We start from the raw sequence: 22,348 nt of genomic DNA, 5'->3' as shown, positions 1-22,348 counted from the left end.
GCCCTGGACTGCCTGCCCTAGGGTCTGAAGGGAGATGGTGGCAGGGTGTTGGTGTAAGGTTGACCTGCCTGGCACATGCCACCTCCTGCCTCTCCTTCAGGGTTCCTTGAGGCTTTCTTTAGCTCAGCTGGCTCCCCTGTCCTGTGGGAGGCTGTGGTGGAGATAGCTGGCCACCCCCTGCTTCATAGGAGTTGTTTCTCCTGATGCTACTGGAAAGGTGGGGCTGGCAGTAGGGCCAGTGGTCTAGCAGGTGCCCTCTTTCCATTGGGGCTCCTGTGCTTATGGCCTGTTGGCAACAGTTGGTCAAAGAAGAGTTCAGTTTGGCTGAGTCCAGAGATGAGGGTCAGATGGCACCGGGTTGTAGAAGTTCCTGAATGTTCAGCAGAAACATGAACCTTCCTTGTAAGGCAGTAGGGAGCTAGTGAAGGTTTTTAAGCAGATAAGTAACAGCTAAAAACTAAATAAGAACCCTTTCACCTCTAAGAATCCGTAAAACTGTGTTCCTTTTCTCTTTGAGTTTCCCTTCTTTGCTTCTGCTTCTCCCAATAGGTACCCCAAAGTTCTCCATTATACTCAGTGCACCGGAATTAGCGCAGTCACCTTTGTGACTAGTGTTTTAGTCTCATGTTAGCTTAAAGCCTTGACTGCTGGCTTCAGGAACTCACCAGGAGCTCTGGTAGTCCAGCGAAGTCTAAAAAGGCCTTCTCTGGGAAGCTTCTGGTCCTCACAGCTGCTAGCACCTTCCCCTTGAGAAATGCCTTCCCTCTGTCCTGTATTTATCTTGTAGAGACTAATTTATATGCATTCCCTCTTCCCCCTATAAATTGTATGCTGCTCAAGAGCAGAGGCTTTTCAATCTTTCTCTGTACCTCTGGACTTAGGACATCACCTGACAATATGAGTAAGCACTTAATAAATGCTTGCTGAATGATTGATTGATTGCTCACTCAAGGAGTAATGATCAGGGAAGGCTTTATGGAAATGCTGATACCTGAGCTGGGCTTTGAAGGAAGCTTGGGGTTGGAGGTGAGTGCCATTTCAGGTTTGAGGGATGGGATGTAGAAATGCACCAATGTCCACAATAAACTCAAAATAGACATGATAACCTGAATATTTAAGACTTGCACCATAAAAAGAATCTAGAAAAGTGTAAGCTCAGGTATCTTTCACAGCTGTGGCTAGGAGGAGAGTTATTAACCAAACAATTTGTTAAAAAGAACAAAAAAGATTCAAGTTGTATAAAATTGAAAAGCTTTTGTAAAAACAAAATCAATACAATTATGGGGCAGCTAGGTTGTACAATGGATAGAGCACTGGACCTGGAGTCAGGAGGACCTGAGTTCAAATCTGGCTGCAGACCATCACTTGATACTTACTAGCTGTGTGACCCTAAGCAAGTCACTTAACCCCAATTGCCTTAAAAAAAAAAAGCAACACAATGAGGGTAAAAAGGGAAATAGTCATTTGGGGAAAAGTCTTCACATTGAATTTCGCTGGTTAATGGTCTTATATCCAAGATACATAGGAAATTAACACAGGTGTATAAGACTAGGTTTCCCCAATGGCCAAAGAATATGAGCAAGTAGTTCTCAAAAGGAGAACTGCAAACTATTAAAATACAACTATATGAAACATTGCTCCAAATCACTGATAGTAAGACAAATGCAGATGCAAACAACAGAGATTCTACCTCACGCCCAGAAAGCTGGCAAAAATGATAAACAATGGAAATACTTTGCATAGTGGATAGAGCACTGGGCTTGGAGTCAGGAAGACTTGAGTTCAAATCCAGCCTCAGACACTAGTTATGTGACCCTGGGCAAGTCACTTAACTTCTATTTACCTCAATTTCCTCATCTGTAAAATGAGGATAACAAATAGCACCTATGGGGGCAGCTAGGTGGTGCAGTGGATAGAGTACTGGCCCTGGATTCAGGAGGACCTGAGTTCAAATTCGACCTCAGACACATAATGCTTACTAGCTGTGTGACCCTGGGCAAGTCACTTAACCCCATTGCCTAAAAACAAAACAAAACAAAAAAAACCAAATAGCACCTACCTCCCAGGGTTGTTGTAAGGATCAAATGAGGTAATAATTGTAAAGTGCTTAGCGCAGTACCTGGCACATAGGAGGTGGTACATTTGTTGGTCAGTCATCTTCAGTCATGTCCGACTCTTTGTGATCGCATTTGGGGTTTTCTTGGCAAAGGGACTGGAGTTTCTTTCCATTTCTTTCTCCAAGTGCTATATAAATGTTAGCTATGATGATGATGATGATGATGATGATGTCGATGTCAGAGTATTTGTAGAAAGATAGTCATACTGTTACAATGATGGTGGAGCAGTGAATTGGTCCAGCCGTTCTGGAAAGAAAAAGTTTGGAATTATGTTAAGAAAGCTATTAAAATGTCCATATCCTTTGACCTCTTAGAGATCCCACTGCTAAGCATATTCCCTAAGGATGTTAATGATAAAAAGAAAGGCACCTTATTCTGTAGTAGGAAAGAGTAGAAACAAAATGCCCATCAACTGCAGAATGGCTACCAAGGGTGGGGAACCTGTGGCCTCGAGGCCACATATGGCCTCTTGGGCCTCGGTGAGGCCTTTTGACTGAGTCCAAGTTTTACAGAACAAATTCTTTTCTTAAGGGGATTTGTTTTGTGAAGTTTGGATTCAGTCAAAGGGCTGCACTCAAGGACCTAGAGGGCCACATGTAGCCTCAAGGCCACAGGTTCCCCACCCCTGAGCCCCCTAAACCAATTGTGGTTCATGAATACAATGGAGAATTATAGCACCATAAGAAACAATGAATATGAAGGATACAGAAAAAAATGAAAAGACATATGACTTAGAGCAAAATGAAGTCAGTAGGGTAAGGGACTTCAGAGGTCATCTTTCTGTAGAGGAAGCTGAGGTCCAAGAAGGTTAGATAATTGCCCAAGGTTACATAGGTAGTAAATATGAAAAATGAGATTTGAACTCAGGTCCTCTAATTCTGGTGCTCTTTGCACACATACTGATTTATCTCCCCCATCCCTCACTCCTCTATGTCTCCCAGTAGGTGAGAGGTAAGTGGGAGAGCATAGTCGTTTTTTGGGGAGGGACTGTTTGTGGTTCAGTTAACAGGGCCTTAGACCCAGAGGGACAAGTAAGAGCCTTTCAGCTTTATTGTATGGGGCCGAGACTGTAAGCCCCTTCACTAGGTCCATTTCTCTGGAGAAGGAAGGAAGGAAGGAAGGAAGCAAGCAAGCAAGCAAGCAAGCAGTTATTAAGCACTTTGTGCCGAGCTCTGTGCTAAGAGTCAAGCACAGATTGCTGACCCCCACTAGAAGCTTTATGATAAGGAGGACAAAGAGAAAATAGGCAGCAGGACCAGCCCTGGTGTGTGCTTTGAGGCAGAGCCAAGACCCTGGTCATAGGCCAACCTGTTCCCTTCCCATAATGGTAGCTGTTAAGAAGAGAATAGCTAGACAAATTGCCAGACCCTGAGCCCCAAAGGCTCATTAACTAATGTGATGTAACGACTGAAGAATACAGAGAAGCATGTGGATTGATATAAAATTAAATAAGCAGGAAAACAGTATACAATGGCTAAAATGGTGAAAATGGAAAGAACAACTTCTAAAAAACATAAAGACTGAATGCTGGGAAATTTTATTGACCAAGCTCAGCCCCAGAGAAGAGTTATAAGAATTCACTTTCTGTGGATATGGAACACCTCATAAAGTGTCAGACTTGGTTAATGTGTTTTTTAGTTATCCTCCTTAAAAAAATTCTTTGTTACCAAAAAATTACTTTATCAAGCTCGAAAATATAATAACATAATTCATCTGGAAGAACAAAAGATCCAGAATATCCAGGGAATTAATGAAAAGAAATGCAAGGGAAGGTGGCTTAGCCCTACTAGATCTTAAATTGTATTATAAAGTTAGCAATCATCAAAATTACTTGGTACTGGCTAAGAAATAGAGTGGTGGATCAGTGGAATAGGTTAGGTACATAAGACAGTAGTCAATCACTATAGTTACCTACTGTTTGATAAACCCAAAGACTCCAGCTTCTGGGATAAGAACTCAATATTTGACAAAAACTGCTGGGAAAACTGGAAAATAGCATGACAGAAAGTAGGCATAGACCAATGTCTTACACCCTATACCAAGTAAAGTCAAAATGGTACAGGATTTAAATATAAAGACTGATACTAGAAGCAAACTAGAAGAGCAAAGAATAGTTTACCTTTCAGATCTGTGGAGAAGGGAAGAATTTATGACTAAACAAGAGATAGAGAACATTATGAAATGCAAAATGGATAACTTTGATTACATTAAATTGAAAATTTTTTGCACAAACAAAGCCAATGCAACCAAGATTAGGAAGGAAGCAGAAAACTGGGAAAGAATTTTTACAACCAGTGTCTCTGATAAAGGCCACACTTCTAAACTATATAGAGAACTGAGTCAAATTTATAAGAATACAAGTCATTCCCCAATTGATAAATGGTCAAAGAATATGAACAAACAGTTTTCAGATGAAGAAATTAAAGCTATCTATAGTCATATGAAAAAATGCTCTAAATCACTATTGATTAGAGAAATGCAAATCAAAACAACTCTGAGGTACCATATCATATCACACCTATCAGATTGGCTAACATGACAAAACAGGAAAAGGATAAATGCTGGAGAAGATGTGGGAAAATTGGAACACTAATGCATTGTTAGTGGAGTTGTGAACTGATCCAACCATTCTGGAGAGCAATTTGGAACTATGCCCAAGGGGCTATAAAAATGTGCATACTACCCTTTGACCCAGCAATACCACTTCTAGGTCTGCACCCCAAAGAGATCATGCAAATGGGAAAAGGACCCATATGTACAAGAATATTTATAGCAGCTCTTTTTGTGGTGGCAAAGAATTGGAAATTGAGAGGATGCCCATCAATTGGGGAATGGCTGAGCAAGTTGTGGTAAATGAATGTAATGGAATACTATTGTGCTGTAAGAAATGATGAACAGGCTGACTTCAGAAAAACCTGGATCATCTGATGCTGAGTGAAGTGAGCAGAACCAAGAGGCCTTTGTACACAATAACAGCCACATTATGTGATGACTAATATTGTTAAACTGAACCCTTCTCAGCATTACAAGGATCTAAGACATCCCCAGAGGCCTTGGGATGGAAAATGCTGTCCACATCCAAAGAAAGAACTGTGGAAGTCAAATCGCTATCACTTATTTTTACCTTCTGTTGAGTTTTGTTTCATCTTTCTGATGGTTCCTCCTATTGGTTTTAATTTTTACTTACAACTTCACTAATGGGAAAATATGTTTAATAGGAATATAAATGTAAAGCCTCTATCAGGTTGTGCACCATCTTGGGGAGGGTGGGAGGGAGAAAAATTTTCAACTCAAAAGCATATGGAAGTGATTGTTGATAAATCAAAATAAATTAATAAAATTTTAAAAAAGATAAAAAGAAAAAAGAAAAAAGAAATGATGAGCAAGTGGACTCCAGAAAAACCTGGAAAGACTTGTATGGACTGATGGTAAGTGAAGTGAGCAGAACCAGGAGAACATTGTACACAGTAACAGCCATGTTGTGTGATGACTTACTTTGATAGATTTAGCTCTTCTCATCAATGCAAGGATCTAAGACAACTCCAAAAGACTCATGATGGAAAATGCTATCCACATCCAGAGAAAAAACTACGGAGCTTGAATGCAGACCAAAGCATATTATTTGCTCTCCTTTTCTTTTCTTGTTTTGTTTCTTCTTTCTCATGGTTCCTCCTATTGGTTCTAATTCTTCTTTACAGCATGACTAATGTGAAAATAGGTTTAATATGAATGTATATGTTGAGCCTATATCAAATTACATGCTATCTTGGGGTAGGGGAGGGGAGAGATGGGGAGAAAATTTGGAACTCAAAATCTCATGGAAGTGAATGTTGAAAACTAAAAATAAATAAATATATAAAAAATTTGTTTTGGGGAATGAAGTGGATGTAAAAAAAATGATATCAATACAAATTAAAAGGAAAAAAAATTAATGCACCAAGGTGGGGCAAAGCAAGATATGAGAATGGTGCAATGTTATAATGAAAATTGCCCAATGGATTTAAGCTAACCTCCTCAAGAATAAACATTGAAAGGGGAAGTGTCCGCCCCCCAGATTTTTATTTTATTTTTAAAAATATGTTTCATTGATGCCTTTTGTCTCTGTATCGTAGTTATTTCAACTATACCTCCTTAAGATTGGATTCTTCCTTGTGACAAAGAAAAACAATTCAGAAAAAACATCTGATAGTACATATAGTATTCTGGCCTGTTGGTCTCTTGCCTCTTTGCTTTGAGGGGGGAGGTACATTTCATTTTCTGTCCTCAGGGACATTCCTTGGTTTTTCAGTTACTCAGAGTTCAACTTCAAAAAGTTATCTTTTTCATTTACATTGCTATCATTTTGGTATATATTATTTTCTGAGTTCTGCTTATTTCATTCTGTATCAGTTCACTGAAAAAATCTAGTTTGGCATTCAAAGACCTTCATAAGCTAATGTCCTACAACCACCTTTCCAGTCTTTTGCACGTTACACAACCCCACCGCCCTCTGCCCTCCGGTGATCCAGTAACACTGGCCTGCTTGCAGTTCCTCAGAGAAAATATTCCATCTCCTGATGACACTGGGTGCCACTGGCTGTCCCCCAGGCCTCGAATGGTCTCCCTCCTCATTTCTGCCTCCTGGCTTCTCTATCTTCGAGTCCCAGCTAAAACCCTGCCTTATATAGGAAGCCTTTCCCAGTCTCTCTTAGTTCTAGTGCTTTCCCTGTGTTGATTGCTTCCTGCTTATCTTGTATATAGCTTGTTTGGGCATAGTTGTTTGCCTGTTGTCTCTTCCATTAGACTGTGAGCTCTTCAACAGATGGGATTATCTTTTGCCTTTCTTTGTATCCCAGGCTCTTAGCACAGTGCCTCAACCATAGTAGGCGCTTAATAGATGCATATGGACTATGTAAATCTTTTCATGTTTCTCTGCATTCCTCATATTCATCATTTAATAATGCACAGTAATATCGCATTATATTCACATACAGATATAGTTATTTTTGACCATTCCCTAAACAATGGGGAGCCAGTTTTTTCCAGTTCTTTGCTACTACAAAGAGTGGTGTGATGAAGATTTTGTTATACATTAGACGTTTGTTTCTATGTTTAACTTTCAGCAGTGTTTCCAGGATTATTTTATAATATTTTTTTTTCCCATTTACATGTAAAGACAATTTTTAACATTCATTTTTTAAAATTTTGAGTCCCAAATTCTTTCCCTCACCCTTCCCTGAGGCAGTACAATTTTATAAGTTATACATGTGCAATCATGCAAAATATATTTCCATATTAGTCATGGTGTGAAAGAAGATATAGACCAAAAAAAAAAACCATAAAAAAATAAAGTGAAAAACAGTATGCTTTGATCTGCATTTAGACTCTATCAGTTCTTTCTCTGGATATGGATAGCAGTTTTTGTTATGAGTTCTTTGAAATTGTTTTGAATCATTGTATTTCTGAGAATAGCTAAGTCATTCATAGTTGATCATCACTTAGTGTTGCTGTTACTGTGTACAATGTTTTCTCTTGGTTCTTCACACTTCACTTTGCATCAGTTTGTGTAAGTCTTTCCAGGTTTTTCTAAAATCAGCCTGCTTGTCATTTCTTACAGCACAGTAGTATTCCATTTCATACATATACCAGAACTTGTTCAGCCATTCCATAATTAATAGGTATCACCTCAATTTCCAATTCTTTGTCACCACAGAAAGAGCTGCTATAAATATTTTTGTACATGTGGGTCCTTAGAGCCCTAGAAGTGGTATTGCTGGCTCAAAGGGTATGCACATTTTTATAGCCCTTTGGCATCTGCTCATCATTTCTTATAGTACAATAGTATTTCATTACAATCATATACCCACAGCTTGTTCAGCCATTCCTCAATGGATGGACATTCCCTAAATTTCCAATTCTTTGCCACCACAAAAAGAGCTCCTATAAATTTTTTTTTTTATGTGTGGGTCCTTTTCCCTTTTTTATGATCTCTTTGGGATACAAACCTAGTAGTGGTATATTACTGGGTCAAAGGGTATGCACAGTTTTATAGCCCTTTGGGCATAGTTCCGGATTATTTTCCAGAATGGTTGTAGGCTAGAGTAAGATTGTAGAGGTCCTTACCTGTCAGGCAAAAGAGTTTGTATTTCATCCACTTCACAATGGACAGCGACAGCGTCAGACTTATGCCTTAGGAAAATAATTTTGGTTGTTGTGTGGAAGGAGTATTGGAGAGAGAAGAGACTAGAAATAGAGAGGCCCTTTAGGAGGCTATTAGAGAAATCCAGGCAAGAGGTGATGAGGGCCTGAATTGGTGTGGTGACTCTGAGTAGAGAAAAACGGAAGGAGACAAGGGATGTTGTAGAGATAAAACTGACAGTACGTGGTGACCAATTGAATTCAGGCGGTGAGAGAAAGGGAAGAGTCCAAGATGACTCCAGGGCTACATACCTTTGTGAAAAAGAGAAGATTGGTGAGGGGCGGCGAAAGCTAATCAGTTCCATTTTGGACATAGTGAGTTCAAGATGCCCACACAACATCCAGGAAGAGAGATAGAACATGAAGGAGTAGAATACAAGCGAGAAGTTAGCATAGGTATTGTAGGAGTTCCCTGCATAGAGATGGTACCTTGAGCCCATGGGAACTGATAAAATCCCCAAGTATAGAGAAGAGGACCCAGAACAGAGCCCCGGAAGAAGGAAAAAGGAAGGAAACAAGCCCTTCTTAAGGATCCACTGTGTACCAGGCACTTTACAAATATTATCTCATTTATTCCTGACACACTTAATCCTGATTTAATACCTCAACCCAGGGAGGTAGTGCTATTGTTATTATCCCCATTTTACAATTTAGGAAACTGAGGCTGATAGAGGTTAGTTAAGTGCCTCGCCCAGGGTCACAGAATCGGTAAGTGGCTGAGGACAGATTTGAACTCGGGTTTCCTAACTCCAGGCCTAGTGTTCTAATCTGCTGTACTAACTAGCTTCCTAGCTGGAGAACATTCTTGCTAAGGAGACAGGAGATAGATGATTATCTAACAAAACAGACTAAGAATGTTTGGTCAGGTAGGGAGAGAACCAGGAAGGAGTAGTGGTACAGAAACCAAGGGAAGAGGTGGGCAGGCAGGTAGCAGTACAGAAAGCTGCAGAGAACTCCAGCAGGAGGAGAACTGAAGAGAGGTCACCAGATGTGCACAGCAGTTGAGGTTCCTGGTAACCTAGGAGAACACAGGTTCAGCTGTGTGGTGGGGCAGGAAACTAGACGTAAGGAGTGGAGAAGTGCAGGAGAAGAAAAGGAGTGAAGGCAGGCGGAGTGTAAATGGCTGTTTCTATGATTTGGCCTTGGAAGGAAGGTATAGGATGAGCACTTGAGGGAGGGATTTTTTAAAGGATGGGAGACACTTGGACATATTCGAAGGCTTCAGAAAAGAATCCAGTGGATAAGGAGAGATGGGAAATGAGCTCAGGAGAGAGGGAGCGATAGAGAGAAGGGAGTGCTCCCATAGGAGACTGCAGAGCACAAATAGAGGGGCTGGCCTTGACAAGGAGAAGGGCCACCTCTCTCTCTGAGACTTGAGGAGCAAAGGTGAGAATGGGAAGTTATTATGTTTTTGTGGTGTAGACTGGGGGAGAAAAGGAACTAGGTGATGGGCGGCTTCAGTTTTCTCAAAGTCCTCCACTGAAAAGCGGGGGAAGGCTGACTTGGAGAGCTTGGGAAGAAAAGAGGTATGAAACCATTCCTGGGGGTAGTACAACAGCAAGTCAATCAGAAGACTAAAAGGACTGCAGTGCAGCGGCCAGGGTCCAGCAGAGATTGGAAAACACACGTTTGTTACGGACCCAATACACATCAAGTCAATCAACAAGCATTTATTCAATGCCAGTGTATAACTTCCTCCAGCAGCATTCAGCAACACACAAGTTGGCACAGACAGTGCAGATGGTGGGGGTAACCTAGGGTTATCTGTTTAATTATTGGGTCTGGTCTTAAAAGCAAGGAGTGTAAGGACAGAGCAGGGAGAGGTTAAAGACTGGAAGCCCCAAGGCAGGATGCAGCAGGATGTGGGCAGATTGAGGAGAGAGGGAGAGATGGAAATATCCCTGATCACAAGCAGAGGAATTCCAGAGTTCTGCATCATGGAGATAAAAGTAATAGCCTGGGGTGCTGTGTCTTCTGGGCAGGGCCTAGTTCTGACAAGAGAAATGTTTTAATAAAATGGGGGTTCCAAAGGCCAAGTTGAAAGGGAGCAGGTAGAACAGGTGAGGCACTTGGGAATCCTAAGGCCAAAATGTATGGGAATGAGGAAGTATCAGCAAGAGCCCTGGATCTTCACTGAGGCAGCTAGGTATCCTGAAACAGGGATTAGGAGAGGAAGTGAATGTTTGCTCATCACAGTATGGGAAGGATGAGCCTTTGGTTGGATCTCTGATGCTCGAGGGACCTGTGATTGACAGGCAGAGGCACCTGTTTGTTTTCTCAGCTATCAGGAGGGAAGGACAACAAGTTGGGAGTCAGCAAATGCCTGATATTGAGCGCCCCAGGGGCCTGATTGAACCCACATTCAGCTCCACTCCCTCTGTCTTATCACTGTATTATAGCAAAGGAAGAAGCAGTCAGCAGATCCCCTACTGAGGTACAGGGCCTGGGAAGTGGGGAAATTGAGCCAAATTGGGACAAGAGAGTGGGCAGAGATAATAGTGATAGCGACCACTTACAGAGCACTTGAAGGTTTGCAAAGTGTACTACATAGATTATTTCATTAGTTCCTCCCAACAGGAGAAGGCAACTCCAAACCACTTAGAGAGGCTCAGAACAATGGATCTGGTGTCAGAGGATAGAGGACCAAATCTCGCCTCTGCCATGGGGCAGCTGTAGGGCTGGAGTCAGGAAAACCTGAGTTCCAATGTGACCTCAGACACTTACTAGTCTGTGACCCTGAGTGGGTCACTTCACCCTGTTGGCCTATTTCCTCATCTGTAAAATGAGCAGGAGAAGGAAATGGCAAACCACTCTAGCATCTCTGCCAAGGAAACCCAAAATGGGTCCAGGAAGAGTCGAACATGACTGAAACGACTAAATAACAACAAAAAATCACTTCATCTGTCTGGTCTTCCCTTTCATCACTGTAAAATGAAGGGGTTGGACTAGACGTATTTGGAGGCTCCCTTCAGGGGTCAGGGATCATGTAGAATCCTTTCTGATCCTGTGACTGGCGGTCTGGATCTGCTAGCCATGGCCTGGGGAAGTGTTGGCTGGGGCCTCTAATAGGACTCCACTGAATTCACAGGTAGGACCAGTCTATCACTTTCCACCTGTGCTACTACAATATGGGGCATCCCCCCCCCCATTGTGAAGGGTCATCATGGTTGGTGTCTAAGGTGCTGGTGTTTTGGGGCCCAGGGCCCAGTCAGGTGGTCTTTGCTTGAACCTTTACAGACCAGTGTCTAAGATCCCTTCTGGCTCTGACATTCTATGAGTCTATAGATCAATGAAAATAAAGTATGAAGGAGAACTGTCTGGTGCCTGCCCCATAGGCCTTTTAATTCCTTTGCTGTCTTCCTCCATTTTTATGGCCTGAAGGAGTGATTTCCCTGGGCTTCAGTTTGCTGCTCTATAAAATGAGAGGGTTGTGCTAAATGAAATGATGTCTAAGCTCTCTTCCAGCTCTCAGATGCTGTGATTCCCAGCACATAGAGGCAGCTGGGAGGGGCAGGGAAGGGAGGCAGCAGGGCTGCCTGGTAGCAGCTCATGGACAGTGGGAGAGCCAGCATTTATTATAAATTGCAGGTCAGGCTGCTCACAGCTTCCCTGGTGTGCCTATGAGGAAGGGAGACAAAGGGCCTTATTTTAGAATGGGGGGTTTGCATGACTGTTCTCAGCTGGAATGTGTGGCTGCCACACACCTTGAGTGTCACTGAATCAAACTCCGTGGGCTTTAATGATACTCAGCCAATGACGGCCTTGCTTTAAGCATTCGAATGCTCTGTTCAGGTGCACCATTTGAGATTCTGTGCAGGTTTAGCGTTTAACCCAATTCTTAAGCTAATCTGACTGAGGCAGCTGTGCGACTCATTTTAAAAGCAGTGACCCCAGCCCATTATCAGCCTGCACAATTAGTCCCTGAGCCACAAGCGAGCAGTTCTACTTCTCCCCTGGGAGGTAGGAGGGAGGGAAGGGAAGATTAAAGCAGAGTCTCATTCTAGGCTGACTTTTTCTTTTCTACTTTGAAAGAAAGCCTTGAGTAGGATGAGAGAAAGAAGAATTGGATTTAGGATTTAGCATGGTAGGACTTAGGAAGGGTATTAGCAACCATCTAGTCCATCCCCTTGTTTTACAGATGAGGAGTGTGAGGCCTTGGGAGGGGGCTGTGGCTTCTTCAAAGTCATCCAGTAGAGCTACAATTTTCACTTAGATTCTCTGACTTCAAATCCAATGGGCTTTCTCATCCACTCCATGCTGTCATCTTTAGATTTATGTATTTGGGGTTTGTATCTTTTGTGTCTAAACTTGGTTCTGCCATGACTTAGCTGGGTGACCAAGGGCTTCACCCCCCCCATAAACGTTATATACATTCAACACTTGCAGAGGATGGGACGAGAGGTGATGTGTAACAATGCTTCTAGTTCTGACATTCTGTGACTCAGATATGTGTTAGTAGCTTTATAAACCTTCCTAGAAAGGTAAAGTGGGAGCTGGCAGCTGAGCCATATTCCTTCACCCCAGATAGATTTAAAGTATAGGTTCAGCCTAGGTCAGATCATGTGTCTCAAAGCAAATAGTGAGACCTCTACTGTGATGTCTCAGGTCTACTTAGTGAAGGAGAATTGATTCCCATCCCTTCCTTGCTTCAAAAGAGATAAATAAATCATAGCTTGTGTCTGGGCCAAGGGGAAATGGCCAGGAGTCTGCTAGCCCTGTGTTTGGGGATACATGCTCTTGTCCTCACCTCCTTATCTCCAAGCACCCATCAGGACAAAGAAGGTTTCTGACCTACACAGATGGAGCTGTGTATAGAGAAGCTTGGTAGATGGGCCCCATCACTTTGCTAGGAGGGAGGGTGCCCAGGCTGAGCTGGTTTTCTCACTCTCGCCTGTTATTTGGCCCAAAGGGATCTTCCCTCTGCTGTGTTCAGAAACATGGGCTGTCTGAGGAGAAAGGAAAAGTCATACTTCAGCAATCTGAGACTCCCTCAGGAGATGAGCGCTGACCCTTCCTTTGTTCTAAAAGCCTCTTCCCTGGAAGGCAGCCTAATGTAGCTGATGACTGCCATTGGTAGAATGCTTTAAGTTTTCCAAAATGCTTTTTCACGTGTATTATCTCATTTGATCTTCCCAATGACCCTGTGAAGTAAGGAGTCTAGATATTATCCCCATTTTACAGATAAAGAAATTGAGGCTCAGGTTAAGTGGCTTGCCCATGGTCACACAGAAATTAGCAGAAGCCATATTTCTAGAGCCCATAAAAAGCTCCAGACTTAGAGTCAGAATGATAATAAACCTTTGTTAAATGCCCACCATGCTCAGAACACTGTGCTCAGACACTGGGGAAATGGGAAACAAGATCCTTGCCCTCATGCAGTTGATAATCTAGTTAGGGCAGTGAGACACCAACATTAACAATTGTACTACATACTCTTACAACATAGTATGAGAAGTCTGATATGGGAAGTCATTAGTGACAGGAGATCAGGAGTGGTTCCCTAGAAAAGGTAGCATTTGAGTTGGCTTGTAAAGGACAGGTAGAAATTCAGTTGGCAAAAATGAGGAAGGGGAGGACATTCTTGGCATAGGGAACAGTGTGAGCAAAGATGCAGAAGCATGGGGATTCAACCTGGAGGAAGTTCTGGGCTCAAATCTTGCTGTTGCTATATCCTACCCAAATGACCTTGGTCAAGTCACTTCCCCCTCTGGAATTTTTTTCCTTCTTCATAAACTGAAGGGCTTGAACTGGACTTTTTAAAGGTTTCTCTGACTCTAAATCCTATGCTTTAGTTGCTACGTCAAAGTAGGATGCCCTGTCAAGAAGTTTTAAGTAGAAATCATGTTGAACTGTAAACCAAACTGTCTTCAGTGTCCCCAGGAAAGATACGGGTAGTGTTTATTAAATTCCTTTTTTAGTGCAAGAGAGTGCCCAAGCCCACTGTGACTCACTGTTAGATGCTCTACGAGACAGAAACAGAATGGAGCAGAGAGCCCTGGAGATGGAGAAGCAACTTGAAACTGTAAGTCAGGATCTTGGATCCAATCAAACCCTTGGTAAAGCACCTCCTGGATCCATGGCCACAGGTGAACAGTGACATAGGCCCTGCCCTTGAGGAGCTCATGAACTAACAGATCCATTTGAACTGATGTAACCCAAGGGTTTACTTCTCCTTGTCTGAGTCTAACATTGCTGGAAGTGTCCTGGAATGTGATGGGGCTGGGATCCTCTCTCTTGGGCCCTGGGTCCCTCCCTCAACCCCATCTCAGATGGAGCTCTGGCTCACTAGTGAGATCGATTATAAAGATGTCATCAGGGCCCTGCTTTCCCAAAGAAATGTTGTCTGTTTCCCTCTAAATCTCTTTAGAATGAGGCATTTATTTATACCAGATCATGGGGATTGAATATTTGCATCTGGAGCTTTCTTTCCTTTTACTGAATGCTCTTGTTTTTGTCGCTCCCTGTTTGTCTACTTGTCTGTCACAGATTGTTGATGCTGATTGTCTAATGATTTTCCTTTGCCTGCCTTTCCCCAGAGAGAGGCAGAATTTTTAGATGTGAAATCCAGTCTGAAGCATCTTGAAGTCCTAGCAGCCGAACAGAGCAGACAGCAGCAGAGGCTGTGTGACCAATTAGATCAGCTCAACTTCCCCAAAGTCTTAGCTGAAATGTATTCACTTGGTTCAGAAGCTCGGTTACCCTTCCATGTGAGTGATGGAGGTTCTCAGACCCTTCCAGCTCTATTCCAGGCCTCCGGTCTCACCAGGAAAGGGAAACCAATCTCAGAATCACCAGATACAGGTGAAACTGTCATGCTCCTTCCTCACCTGAATCCCCTCATATCATTATACCAACATGAAAAATATAGTACTAAGAAGCAAGAAGCTGAAGATGAAACTCATAAGCACAATAGAAACGCGGCTACTTTTTGGCTTGACAAAGAAAATCGGAGTGTAAAGGATGAAGCTGTGCAGGCTGATTTAGAGGCTCAGGCTCCTGCTAAGAGGTTGTCTGAGAACCATGACTCTAGTAGCAAGATTTACAGGGATCACTGCAAAAGAGACTCGATGGCTCAAGAAACATCTCCATTTTCATCAGTGACTGTGAAGGCCAGGCCCGCATGTATCCTGCAAGATTATCAGCCCGCAGCTCTGTTTTGTAGTGACACACGCAGTCAGAATAACGTGCTCGAACAGAAAGGCGGGAGTATAGATGTGAGAAAAAGAGCAAAGAGGGAAAAGCCCAGGAAAGTCCGAAGAGGCACATTCATAAGAAGGAAGAGTTCAGGCCTTTCAAGAAATACCTCTACTTTCAGCTCAAGAGTCGGGTATCCCCAGTCTGCAGCCTCTGGGCAACAAGATGTGTTTCTGGATCAAGTGGAGAAGCCCAGGGAACCCTTGCCCTTTCTGTATCCCTACAAAACTGTAGAGCCTGTAGTGAAAAGAAGAGGAAGGGCAGAGAAGGAGGAAAGGGCAGCTAGCCCCCACAAAGCAGCAAACAGCTTCTTCCTCTGCGATTACTCTTCTCCCTCTCCAAACAGCACTGAGTGGGATACGCAGATGAAGTGGTTCAGTGATCTCAATTCTGACAACTCGGGCAGCCCTAGTATCCTGAAGGCTGAGGAAAGCACATTTTATGCCATTGCTTTTGACAGCAGTGATGATGATGGAGACTAAGCCTTTTTTGGGGCTCCTGACCACCACTCCTTACCAACCGTTTCTGCGGAGGTGGCTGTGAACAATCACTCTGTTTTCTAGCTGGGAGAGTGAGAAGAAATGCATCATTCTGTGCCTTGTCCTGTGGTCAGAAGAAGACTCTGAAAAACACATGCCCAAGTGAAGTGCACTTTGGAGCCATATCTAAAGAAGTCAGCCTATTCTCACTCAGACTGCTAGCTAAGGCACCCAAAAAGTTTGGCCAGAACTTTGTGTCTTTTGTGTGATTAAAACTTCCTTAGAAACAAAACATTAACTAAAGCCTTGGAATGACTTGACCAGTACATCCTTTGTCCTCATTATGATGACGATGATTTGGTTTACACATCGTTGTTTTCAGGAGGAATGTCAGTTTATTATTGAGGGTTTAATTAGTGTGAGATGACTTAACAGGAAGAATAACTTGGTCTGTGAAATTACATATATTTCCAATGTTTTACTTAAACATGACTTCAGTATTTCTGAGGTTTTAGCTCACAATTCTGGCTTTTCATTAGTTCTTCCTGTTAGTAGTTAATGTTGCCATAGGAGTTTGCTTTGTACAGTAGATAAAATGTCAAGTATCTAAACATGCACTGTATACTGTTGTGAGCCACGGCAAAATTAATTGTATCCAAAGCATGGAATTTAAAAACCTTTGACAAAAACATAAAAATGGGCATATTCTACATAAGTGCTATAGTATTACTGTTTATATCCCACAATTAGCTGTATTTGCACTGGACTTCATTTTCCTAGATCTTTCATGCGTAATTCTGATTTTAAATCTTTTTTTTTTCCTCTTCTTATTTTCACAGGATTTTAAAGTTGGAAGGGTCCTTAGAGATCGTCTAGTCTAACCCCCTCATTTTTACTGACAGTCAGAGAAGTTAAATATCCAACGTAATCTGGGTGATAAATAGCTAAGCAGGGATTTGAACCCAGTTGTTCTGAGTCCAAATCCATTGCTCATTCTGTTACACCTGGCTCCCTTCCTAAAATTTCATTTAAAGAATACAAGCAGCTCTGAACACATATATTCCCTTTTCTGTTATTATTTAAACTTCTCAAGATGAATTTGAATCAAAATACTCCCATATTTATTCTTGATTTCCATATTTCTTTTATGAATATTAGCTGTCAGTTATTTAGTTTAAAAATATGTGGTGTAGGAAAACAGCTTTAAATTTCCTTCTTAGATTTAAATGAATGTTTTCCTGTTGTGCTGTCAGAAAGGTTATTCCTGGCTTCCATCTCCTAGGACCTCACCCTCAGCTGCTGGATCTGTTTGCCTTCCAGATAGTATTTGTTGAAAACAATAATGAACCTTCCCCTTAAGAAACAAAAATATCCTTGGGTTGGTTTTGTCTGAAAAGATCAGTAGGACTCTAAGTATTAAGGACTTCAGTTGTTTTCTCTGGGAGAGGACCTTGATTTTCTAGGCTTTGGGCATTACTGCATCCTGTCTTCTTCTCTTTGTTTCCATCCTCTTCCCCTCATAATTCTGCAGTTATGGAACAGGGGGAGAATTGCTGCTCAGAGACTCTTAGTCTCAGTTCATATCATAAGGCTTGTGGGCTGGAGGCTTTGTATTATTGGAAATCTTCTATTATCCCAGACTGGTATTAGACTTTGGAGAAGTTTAAAATCCAGTCATTTTAAATTCATTTAAGAAATATTTATGAAGCTCCTGCAGTATAGAAGTCCCGTAGGAGATAAAAAGGTTGAACAAAACTCAAGCCCTGCTCTTACTGAGCTCACAGGCTAATAGGAGAAGATATCAGTCAACACAGACAAATGTGATACACGAGTGAAAGGGGGAAGAGGCTGCTTCCCATCAACAAGAGTTCTTGTTTTTCATTGGCACTACATTTTTCTGGAATACTCAGGGCATTATATACAGCTATAGGCTGCCTGATGGTGTGCCAAGCCCTGGGTTATTGCCTTGAGTAACTCTAAGCCTGGAGTCCCATTGCATGTGTTTGGATCAAACCTACCTAGATCCCATGGCTCCTGGCCTTTCCTTTTATTACTTCAACTTGGGTTTCTGTCAAGGAGTATAAATATCTGCAGTAACCAATAAATCTCTCATGGCTCAGCCCCCACCTCATGGAGATTTGAATCTCTTTCCCAGAGAGTTTTTACATGATTTTAAAGGATTCCTTGCTCGATGTAGATGTGAATACATTTTAATAAAGCAAAATTAAAATAAACAGTACAGAATCAGACCTCCAGAGCAATGAGGATGCTTCCTGGGCAGCATGTGAGTTTCCCTGGTCTCCTTACTGTGATGAAAATAAAATTAGCAATGTTGGCTTTAAAACTCTGAGCTCTGGAGTGGCACTACTAATGTATCTGAAATCTAAAACTTCCCCCACTCAAGGTTCTGTGCCTAGTGCTTCCCAGATGCACCCAAATGGCTTTTTAGGGAAGCCTTCTCCAGGAATTAATTTTTAAGGTCTCCTGGGGAAAGAAGAAAGCTTCTCACTTCTCCGAAGCAGCTAGACAGGCAAAAGCTCTTCAGTTCAGTGCTGCAATAGCTCATCACCAGCTCAGGGGCCATTTCTGGCATCTTTTCCTACAGGTATCTGGAATATTTCGTTGTGTTTCATCTGGTATTGTCTGGGTGGGGCTCCCTAATCAGATTGAAAAAATAAACCAAGCTAGCCCCTTATCCCCAGCTGAGCTCACCTCCCAGCTTCCAACCTCTTCTAAATCCCTGATGTCTTCCCTTTACTGTAAAGCACAGTGACCCTTTTTTCAAATGCCCTCCCTCAAAGTGTGACATGAGAGCAACTTTCGGTAACTGCTTTTATATTAAATGGCCTAGGCAAATCACCTTGGCATTCATCCTGCTTTTCTCTAGCCTAGAGAGGAAAATCCAAAGAAAAAGAAAATCCTGACCATATGGAGGTTACATTAGATAAGTGCATTAGGACCCCTGAGTGAAGTCAGAGGGGAAAGATCAGCCCTGGCAGTGGGTATCATGGGCTGCCTTCATGATACGGGCTGACGTTTCAATTGGACTTTAAAGGATGGGTAGGAAGCCGGTAGATTAAGAGGGAAAAGCAAGCTGTCCCAGGCATGGAGAGCAGTGTAAGCCAAGGCACAGAGGGGTGAGAGCACCAGGACTATAGCTGGGGGCAGAAAACAGTCCAGGCTTGTGGAGCACAGACGTGCTGGGTAACAATAGTATGGGAGAAAGCTGAAAAGGTAGACAGATGTCAGACTGGAGGACCTGGAACATCCATCATCGGGGTCTGAACTTAATAGGCAAGGGGGAGCCACTGAAGATTTCTGAACAACGGAGTGACATTGGGGATTATTCAGACGGCATTATAAAGAAATGATTGGATTAATTTAATATAAGGGATCCTATTGAGAAAAAGCCATTAGCCTGCATGACATTCATCTTCTCAAATGCCATTTGTTCATCAATAATCCAGCCCTTTACTTCTTCATGAATATTTCATTTTGTTGTAATGAAGCCCAAGGATAGATTAATTTAGTGTTCAGTGAGCTTGATTTTCTTTTTCTTTTTGGTAGAATAAGAGATAGGCCTCTCTTAATGATGCTGAGTTAATTAAAATTATGCTGTTTGTTTCTGATAATCATGAAAAACAACCACAACGTTTTTCCTTTTGTTTGTAATGCTGCAAGATCAGATGCTGTTCTCATGCTAAATGTGACAAGGTTCATTTTCAGGAACTGAGTGTAGCATTTTCTGTCTAGTACAATGGCAACTGAAAATATACAGGAACATGAAAAGGAGGTTATCTTCAGGTGGGTTTGCTCTTTTTAATTGTTTATGAAATAGATAAGACAACGCAGAGTTCTGTCTTTTCAGTGCACAGTTCTTGTGAAGGGTTTTGAGTGGCGCCGATAGAAATGTGTTTGGGCTAGGAAATTATCTGCAGTAGGAAGTTGTCCAGAAATTAGAGACTGTTATTGTCTCCTCTGCCCACCAATTGTCACACAATTGAGACTTACCAGCCTTGTGTAGATTTTTTTCTTACAGCTGCTCAATGCCTTCTAATAATCTGCATAGCTCCTTGTACTAGCCCTGTTGTTGGTGAGTTTTCATCCATCAATTTTGCATTTATTTTCCATAATTTCCTTTTATGGCTACTAGGAAGTACAGAGCTAATATTACCCACACAGGCAGAGGGGCTACCTTGAAACCAGAGTAGGATGAGATTTGCATCTTGTTTGGGGTTTAGTAAGTTGATGTCAAGGAATTAAGAACCAGAAGATTATCTGAAAGCTTAAGTGACTTGTCCAGGGTCACCCAGGTAGGAAGTAGAGGAAGGTGTGCTCACTCTGCCACAAGTGGCATTTGTTAAAAAGTTAACTGGTTGGGGCAGCTAGGTGGCACAGTAGATAGAGCACCAGCCCTGGATTCAGGAGGACCTGAGTTCAAATATGGCCTCAGACTAGCTGTGTGACCCTGGGCAAGTCACTTAACCCCCTTGCCTAGCCAAAAAAAAAAAGTTAACTGGTGGGGCAGGAGGTGGCAAAGTTGATAGAGCACTGGGGTCTAAGACCTGAGTTCAAATCCAGCTTCTGATACTTAGTAGCTCTGTGATCCTGGGCAAGTCACTTAAGCCAGTTGCCTCCCCTCCTCCAAAATAAATAAATCAATGAGGTAAAATAAAAAGTTAGCTGTTTAGAAACACCAGTTCAAGGTAGTGGGAAGAACATTGGCCACGACGTGCAGCCCTAGGCAAGCCCCTTCCCTTCTTTGAGCCTCAGTTTCTTTGTTAGTGAGGGAGTTGTTCTAAATTGCTTCAGAATTTCCTTTCCTGCTCTAAATTCTGTGGAAGTGGGACTCCTTTTCTGCTCTCCTTTGGCTGTATAGTGAAGTGGGTTTAATAAACAAAACTTGGTTTTTTCTTGGTAAATATTGGATTAAAAAGTAAAATGTCACATTCTCCCACACACTTCAAAATGAAAGTAATTGCATAGTGTGCTTCCGTTGTTATTTTCTTCTTAGAAGTGCCATGCCTGGAGAAGCAGTCGTCAATAATTCACATCCCAGACCTGCTATGGGAGAGCTGTGGGCCTCACAGCGGCCCAGAGCAGTGTGCAGCTTCTACTCGATGGCTGCTGCTGAATTGGCCTTAGGGAGCAAACGTCTTATCCCTTAGAAATGCGACTCATAGTCCAGAACCAGATGCTCTGAGCCCCTAGACACCAAGTGCAAACTCGAGGACTTCTCACTCAAACTTAATCATGGCCAGTGGCCTGACCTAGGCTGCCTCCTAATGCATCAGTACTTGGATCTCATCAAAGTCTCCTGGAGGCACATAGTTCCTTAAAGGGCCACAGGATTGCTCCCTCCCAGGAACTGAGAACATGTCTATGTGAATGCAATCCTCCTTTTCTCTCTGTTCAGTCTCTCTCTGTTGCTTTCTCTCTTTCTGTGCTATCTGTCTCTCTTTGTCACCCTGTCATCTGTATATATGTCTGTCTCTCCTCCCGCTCTAAATCTCTGTTTCTATCTCTCTGTGTCTCTGTCTGGCTCTCCAGCTCTCCAGTATCTGTAGTTCATGTTTAACCACACACACACACACACACACACACACACACACACACTCTCTCTCTCTCTCTCTCTCTCTCCTCTCTCTCTCTCCTCTCTCTCTCTCTCTCTCTCTCTCTCTCTCTCTCTCTCTCTCCCCCCCCCTCCCTTTTAAAGGCCAAGCCCAAGGATCTAGTTTAGATGTGGGAACCAACAGTGAACTTACCATCACTATGCTGTGCAGAGGTACTGAGAACGAGGCAGGTTCATGCTTTGTCAAAGAGTTGCCCTCATCTAAGGAATTTCACGCTTTGTTCAGGGGAGAAGGCGGCTCCTCCTGAGACATATCTGGGCACACAGGTGTCAACAAAGAATATGATTTCTTTTTTCCATCATGGAGAGGATTTGACCATGGGAATGACTGCGAAGGACAGCTCTGTTTTAAACTGTTTCCTTAACATGTGTGGCAAGTACTCAGCAGGTACTTCTGAGGAGCATCTGTCTCCAGGAGGCTGAATATGGAAGTTTCCGACTGCAGGTTTTCCTGGGCTGGGCCTTTCTTAGGTAAATCCTCCTCCTCCACTCCTTTAAAAGTTTTGTTTTTAATCATCCTCCCACTAAACTCTGGGATCCCTATGTCATTTGGGTTCAGTGTAGGGGAAATAATTTGTCTCAATTTCCTTTCAGTACAGACTCTGCTTCACAGACCCCACCCAGAGGAAACCCGCATTCCAGGGTGAACTGTGAATGGCACAGCTCTCTGGGTAGCTCCTTGACTCCCAAGTTGTCATTTGCTAAAGAGCTGCCTCTACCCCTGTCCCTCACTGAAGTTTAGCCTCCAG

General features: G+C 42.6%; 1 protein-coding gene across 3 annotated transcripts in view; it reads left to right on the top strand.

The window, feature by feature from the left end:
• IHO1 (interactor of HORMAD1 1) overlaps nt 1-16,682 on the top strand; it is a 68,834-nt gene extending 52,152 nt beyond the window's left edge. For all 3 annotated transcript variants that reach the window (XM_078152386.1, XM_078152385.1, XM_078152387.1), the window contains 2 exons: nt 14,213-14,316; nt 14,831-16,682. In XM_078152386.1, coding sequence (XP_078008512.1) covers nt 14,213-14,316; nt 14,831-15,970 — 1,244 coding nt within the window. In that variant the 3' untranslated portion in view covers nt 15,971-16,682. The remainder of the gene's footprint in view (nt 1-14,212; nt 14,317-14,830) is intronic.
• Nucleotides 16,683-22,348: the final 5,666 nt, after the last annotated feature.

Source organism: Phascolarctos cinereus, unplaced genomic scaffold (assembly GCF_003287225.1).
Source record: "Phascolarctos cinereus isolate Bilbo 61053 unplaced genomic scaffold, phaCin_HiC Scaffold_4;HRSCAF=312, whole genome shotgun sequence".
In the NCBI taxonomy this organism is placed as follows: Eukaryota; Metazoa; Chordata; class Mammalia; order Diprotodontia; family Phascolarctidae; genus Phascolarctos; species Phascolarctos cinereus.
Note: the sequence above shows the minus strand (reverse complement) of the source record. Positions and strands in the feature narration are given on the sequence as shown.